Here is a 6324-nt window from a genome sequence, read left to right as displayed (position 1 = left end):
ATTAGGAAATTGTAAAACTTAACTATGAAACTATTATAACAGTTTCATTACATGTACATTGTGAAATCAAAACAAATCTCAACATTAACAATTTTATTATATGCATGATGTAAAATCAAAAATGTTTTTTGAGCAAATGTATTCATTACATTCTGCTCATGATAAATGAAACCTGTAAATGTTGATACCCTAATGTTTACTCAAAACATTTTTTGTATGCGTTATTAGATGTTTACTTATTGTTCTTAGGGAAAGAACGAATCCAGATTGTTTTAGATTATTAAATAAGTAAAAACCAAAGTAAATTGCAATATAAAACACAGTAAGCAAAATAAGTACAAACCAAACAAATGTACGAATATAATTACACACTTTGTAAATGCCAATAAAATTTGAATAATCAAATTTCATGTATACTTTTTCATAAAGCAAAAAAAACAAGAAATAAAAACAGCATACGTATCACAGAAATAATCATAATATTCGTGCACATCACAGAGAGCTAGTTTATCACAGAACGCCGGCGGTTTCAATGAAATACACGTGCATACAAACCCAATATGACACAGTGACTTACACTGAACTGAATGTTTTGTATATACCCTGAAATATTACTGGACAGGACTTTGCATGCATAAACATGCATTAATGCACACTGATATGGGATATTTCCCCCACAGAGAGGATAATATTTCACATCATTCAACAGACGTGGGGTGATTGAACATAAATTTTATCGTCTGCTTGAGCAATAATTGGTGACATCACATCTTTAGTGACCCTCAATTGTCCGGGTCATCTGTATCACGTGACTGTGTTTTGGAGGCTCTCGTCCATTTTCTCTCTGGCCCACTGATGCTGTAGGGTGCGGTCCACTCGGTCCATGAAGGCTGAGTGTGCAGGTCTATGGCGGGGGCGGTGTCTCTGTAATGGAGGATCAACCAGCGTCGATATACAACAGTTGAACTTTGATATTTCTAACACTGATATATCGAATACAATGGATATTTTGATCTGCTTTTTAAGTCCCAACCACTTATTTTTAGCCAGGCTCTGCTATACCAAATAGTTACACAAAGAGTCACGTTTTGTCAAAAGTGTTGGCATTTTGTTTCTTTTTTTTTTAATTTCGAGAGAAATGTCTATCTTTTTTAGTTTTCTTATGAATAACGTGTTTTAAAAACAAGACTATGCATTTTGGACACATACAATGCGCATGAATTTCCATGAACTACTTTGCTGCGCGTTGAAGTATGTAACGCTTGTTGAAAAATTCAAGGCAGCAACTAATGAACTTTTTTCTACTAGACAGACATATTTTTGTTTATAGCCGCTTACAGAATTTGGTCGCTCTCTGACGCTTTGCCGACATCAAAAGCATGAGAGAGAGAGACTCTGAGAGAGAGAGAGAAAGAAAGAGAGAGAGAGGGGGGTCTTTACTACACAATATGATATGCATAAAGACACATAAAAAGAGCCTGGCTTTCAGTACTTCAGTACTTTGATTTTAGTATTTTACCTTAGTTTTTAAACAGTCCTATCTTGTTCGAGATAACAAAGTTTACATATACAACAGTTACTGTATAGCATCCGTTAATCGATCTCTCTTCGTATAAACATGTAAATATTATGTGGGTCTTTTACTTATTAACAAGTTTTGATTGTCAATGAGTTCAAGATTTATTATTGGTTAGTGAAGACACGTGTATAGGTGCATAGATCTTAAAGCTATATAAGTAATCTCTACGCTTTGATTATTCATCGTTTTTTTTTTTTAAATTAGTAAAAAAAAGTTTTTCAGCATTTCGTTCGAAATCCTTTCTGGTTAAAAAAAATGACATTTTGAACAAAACTTTTTTTAAGTAGGTATACATACATGTACATGTATTTAAAACAACGGTTGGTCCTAATGTTTAACTAAAAACTTGCTAAATATATACAAAATATATACAAAAGTTCTGACATGAATTCAATTCAAAATTTTCATACGAGCAATAAGTTTGTCAATGAGGTGTTTTTTATTTGGATAGACCTGCAGATATAAGAACAAGTACGGAGTCCTTTATTGGTTGTTTGAAGTCAAATCAACAAGACAAACAGACACGGTAAATGCAAATAAAGGGGAGCTGTCTGGTCTGCGTAATCTCCTCAACAAGTACATATATGTACGGCCGCTCTGCTGTTATTGTTAATGTCTATATCTATCGAGCGTCGTTTCACACTCAAGAAGTGATTTTTGTTTTAAAAGTTTAAAACGTGTATGTATATAGAGAATAACTTGTTATAAATAGCTTAAATTTACATGTTTATAGTAATGCATTTTACTTAATAATTTGGATATATAGGTATCTGCATTTCATTTGAATTTTGATGGGTCGCAAAACCTGGGCCTTGAGTTTGTTTAGTTTGACAAAAGATGATGCACATGGTCTGAATAACTCACGTTTAGCTCGCCTGGTTTCGTTGGCCAAGCACCCTTGGATAATATCAAATCAGCGTCGTACTTTTTATCCGGGGTTCTAGGTGGCGCCATCTGTCGGCCACGAGTGTCTCGATCCGTGGCCTTCTCAAGTGGAAGTCCGTGAACTGCAGACATTGAAAATGACATTTCACTTATAACTGTAGCAGCATGAGCAAAGCATTTATGAAATCAAAAAACATTAATTACGCTACCATTTGTCATTGAATCAGAAAACTAAGACGAACTCTGGCTTAGATCTACAACAGGAATAATGGTGAAGAAGTAAAACTGCGATCAAAATTTTTTCCAGCTCACTGCAGGCCTGGAGTGTCACTTACTTATGTTCAGTCTGCCTGTATGGAAATGAATGCTGTATGGGTCTTTCTCGTACTCTGTCATAAATTCATCCAGTCCAAGTTTTTTAATTGGTGGGTACTATACAGTAAATAAAACATACAGTATCTATATTAGATTTAACATGGCTGTTACAGACTGATGGTTAAGCATAATCAATGAAACCGCAAAGTACATGTGCACGTGCTGGTATTTGTCATGTAAGTTTTGTAATAAAGATTGAAGATTATAAAACATGGAAAATTTAATGATACCTTAAAACTTGACCGTTTTTTATTACACTTTGTATGGAGAAAATTGAATTGATTTTACTAGCGATATGGTTTTCTTTTAATTATTAAAAATTTTCAATGAATTAAAAGAGAATCAGAGTTTTTGCAAAACACAACCAAACTGGACACAAACATTTTCAAGAAGTTAGTTACATGGATGTCATATTATATATTATATTATGGTGGAGCTTTCATAGTTATAAATGAGAAAGAATAACACTTACACCTCTAAAATCGTGTGGCTGCGGGTTCTTGAATTGTCCAGCTTTGTACATTCCTTCGCGGACGAACTTTTTCTTTGCGGTGAATGGTCTATCGATATGGAACCTTAGGGACATTCGGCCCTCATCGGGCTTTGCCGGTCGCAGCATATGGGGAATTACATTTCGAACGGGTCTCTTGACCGTCACGTGTTTACCGGGAAACGTTCCGTAGTTTTCTGGCCTCATGGCGTCCCGGGAGTTCCTCTTTGGTGGTTTTGGTGCAAACACCTGTGGTCGAAAGTCAGGAGGTGGGCGTTTCCAAATATCATTGTCTTTCTCGGGCACGAGCTTCGAAAAATTCTCACTCCTGATCTGGATGAGGGATTCGTTGGCATCATACTGGGTCTTGGACGTGAAACCAAAAGGGACATACATGAAGGAGCTGGTCGCGCTCGCCATTCGCCCGTCACTGCGTGACATGACGTCACTGTCACTCATCATGTGTGGCAAAGGGAGGGGAATCCCCGATCTGATGAAAGTTAGAGGGGAAAATGTGATTATATTGATTTACATTTTCAATGTCTTTGTAAAAATGTCGATAATTCAATATTTAACCCTGCAATATCTGATAATTATATAATTATCAGTAAAAAGAAATCGTTCCTTGAATATCATTACGTAATGATCACCTTATACATGTAATAGTCAAAGAATGGTTCTTCACTTCTTATTACAGCATCAGTTGATAATAAAACAACAGACTAAGTTAGACTTAAACTTGCATTTTACTGCCGGTCGGTAGAACATAAAGAAACGTTTAATTTCATGGTTAATATATGTGATAAAGTCTTGCAATAAAGGTTTGAAAGATAAGTAAAATAAGACAGGTAAAATAAATTTGTTATCTAAAAGTTGTCTTAATCTTCAACACGTAATATGTCTGGGATTTTATTTAGTCTGCGATAATGAAACTTTACGTAACTTTAGTCAACCCTTTGATATACATATACCGTATAGAAGATATGCAATGCATTGTTTGAAATTTTACTTAATCATTATGAAAAATTGTTACCCTATATTTACATCGACTTAAGGGATTAAAGGTTTGGTCCCTGAAAAAAATATAAACAAGTTGATTCGGAAGTCGGAAGGGAAGAGGACGATAAAGGACCTCTCAAAAATAAACCAGGCACCTACCTGTAGTATTATGTGTGTATCCGACAGCAAATGTCGAGTAATTCTAAAGTAAACTTATCCACGTGGATTAAAATCTTTCAAAACTTCCATTTCAGTTTCAAACGGAAGTCACCTGTTGCTAAGTAATTCGAGTTCTTTAAATGTAGATCTGTCATGCGCGGATTTTAAAGAATTGCCAAAGCAGTGCGATTCTTTTTTCCTCAATTTATATTTCATTTACGGGGTATTTAAATACCCCGTGTCTCAATATCATTTCAATAGCGTTAATTGAAAAGCCGGGTTTAACCGTGAGCCCTCTATCGATATCTTATGAGTGTTTTAAAAATCTGCGTTGTGAACCTTTAAAATGGCAGCGCCGACGGGAATGGAGTGACGGGTATTGGAAAGAAAATTAATAGATTTAAAACTTGTTCTCTCCAATCAATGATAACGAAGTAGTTTTATTGGATTCCTGTATATTAATCCGTTGACGCAGTGTGCAGTGTACAAATATGTACAGGATTATGTGGACAGCTATCGGAGCTACGTGGGGTCCAGAGAAACTTCAGCTACGATTCGTGATTCGGAATCGATTCACGGAAATGTTAAAAGCTATTTTTTGTTTTCAATGGTTGTAATGGCATGTAAAGAAATCAATTCTCAGAGAGAGAGAGAGAGAGAGAGAGAGAGAGAGACTGATTGAGAGGGAGAGAAAGAGAGAGAGAGAGAGAGAGAGAGAGATATTTTTTTATGTCATTGCAACTCTCTCAATACTTTTTAATGTAGGTGATAACGTATTCATTGTGTATGTAAATACAATAGTACAGACAAGAAAATCCCAGTGGATTTTAGAGGATCACATCGCGACATTGTAGGTGCTTCTTTAAGCGTAATTGTATGCAGATCGTCATCCTAGTAACGATAATGGTGGTCAAAACTTTCTCTCCTGGTGAATTCCTAAAGGATAGCTCGAAGAGAGGCGATCTTTACCCGAGGATTTGTATTGTTTTCTTTCAGCATGCACTTAGTCAAACTAATTTTTATCAAAAAAGCACACTTCTTTCAGATATGCACTTTAAAAGCTGGCCATGTTAGAGTATTTTGAGCCCGTTTGTAACATGATTATGTGTGAACATAATTATGTACCGACTCCAGGTACATGTACTTACCACCAATCGCTGACTATACTGTCTGCTTCAAGGGGCATCATTTTAAATATTTCGTTCACAAGTTTGTTCCCGTTAAGATGCATTCAATGAAAAAAAAATCTCAAAAAATAAATTTATCTACTATCGCAGTAAAGTAGGTAGCATTAGGCATTTTAAAAGTGTGAACAGCTAGAGGATGCATCGCACCCTAGAGCAAAAATGCTCTAAATTTGATTTAATCCAAGTAGCTTAGCGTGTGTAGCTTACTTATGTTAATCAGAAGTGAAGACGCAAAGCGGATCTTTTTATCTAGTACACCTACATGTACCTTAAGATTACGCTGTGTATATGTATGTACTTTGAATCCCATTTTGAACCCAATCTGAATGACCCTGCGATTTTGTGCTCGTCATGGGTGATATTTAGAAAATATACTTGAAAATATTGAATTCTGCTTAAACACGTCCCCCTACATGTTTCAAAAGAAGATTTTTTTCTGTTTTATATATTGTCATGTTTGATTTTTTACTACCATGTGAAATCTCTAAGACCCCCCCCCCCCCCCCCCCCGCCTCTTTCTTCTTCAAAATCCAAAAGAGAAATGGTTTTGATTAAATCTTCGTCAAAGAGGCTTGGTAGTCAACAAGTTAATCATCAGATCTATCGAATTCTTATATCTTTTTTATTTTTTTTTTATTTTTTTGTTTTTT

At 35.4% G+C, this 6324-nt stretch overlaps 1 protein-coding gene across 1 annotated transcript; it reads right to left on the bottom strand.

Annotated features, from left to right (window-relative positions):
• Positions 1-80: 80 nt before the first annotated feature.
• LOC128164300 (uncharacterized) lies at positions 81-4694 on the bottom strand. Its single transcript, XM_052828078.1, has 5 exons — positions 4488-4694; positions 3312-3819; positions 2800-2896; positions 2444-2586; positions 81-924 (listed from the first exon to the last, which is right to left on the bottom strand). The coding sequence occupies exons 2-5, from the start codon at positions 3789-3791 to the stop codon at positions 805-807; spliced, it is 840 nt and encodes a 279-aa protein (XP_052684038.1). The 5' UTR covers positions 3792-3819; positions 4488-4694; the 3' UTR covers positions 81-804.
• Between the last annotated feature and the right edge of the window lie 1630 nt (positions 4695-6324).

Source organism: Crassostrea angulata, chromosome 9 (genome assembly GCF_025612915.1).
Source record: "Crassostrea angulata isolate pt1a10 chromosome 9, ASM2561291v2, whole genome shotgun sequence".
Taxonomy (NCBI): Eukaryota; Metazoa; Mollusca; class Bivalvia; order Ostreida; family Ostreidae; genus Magallana; species Magallana angulata.
Note: the sequence above shows the minus strand (reverse complement) of the source record. Positions and strands in the feature narration are given on the sequence as shown.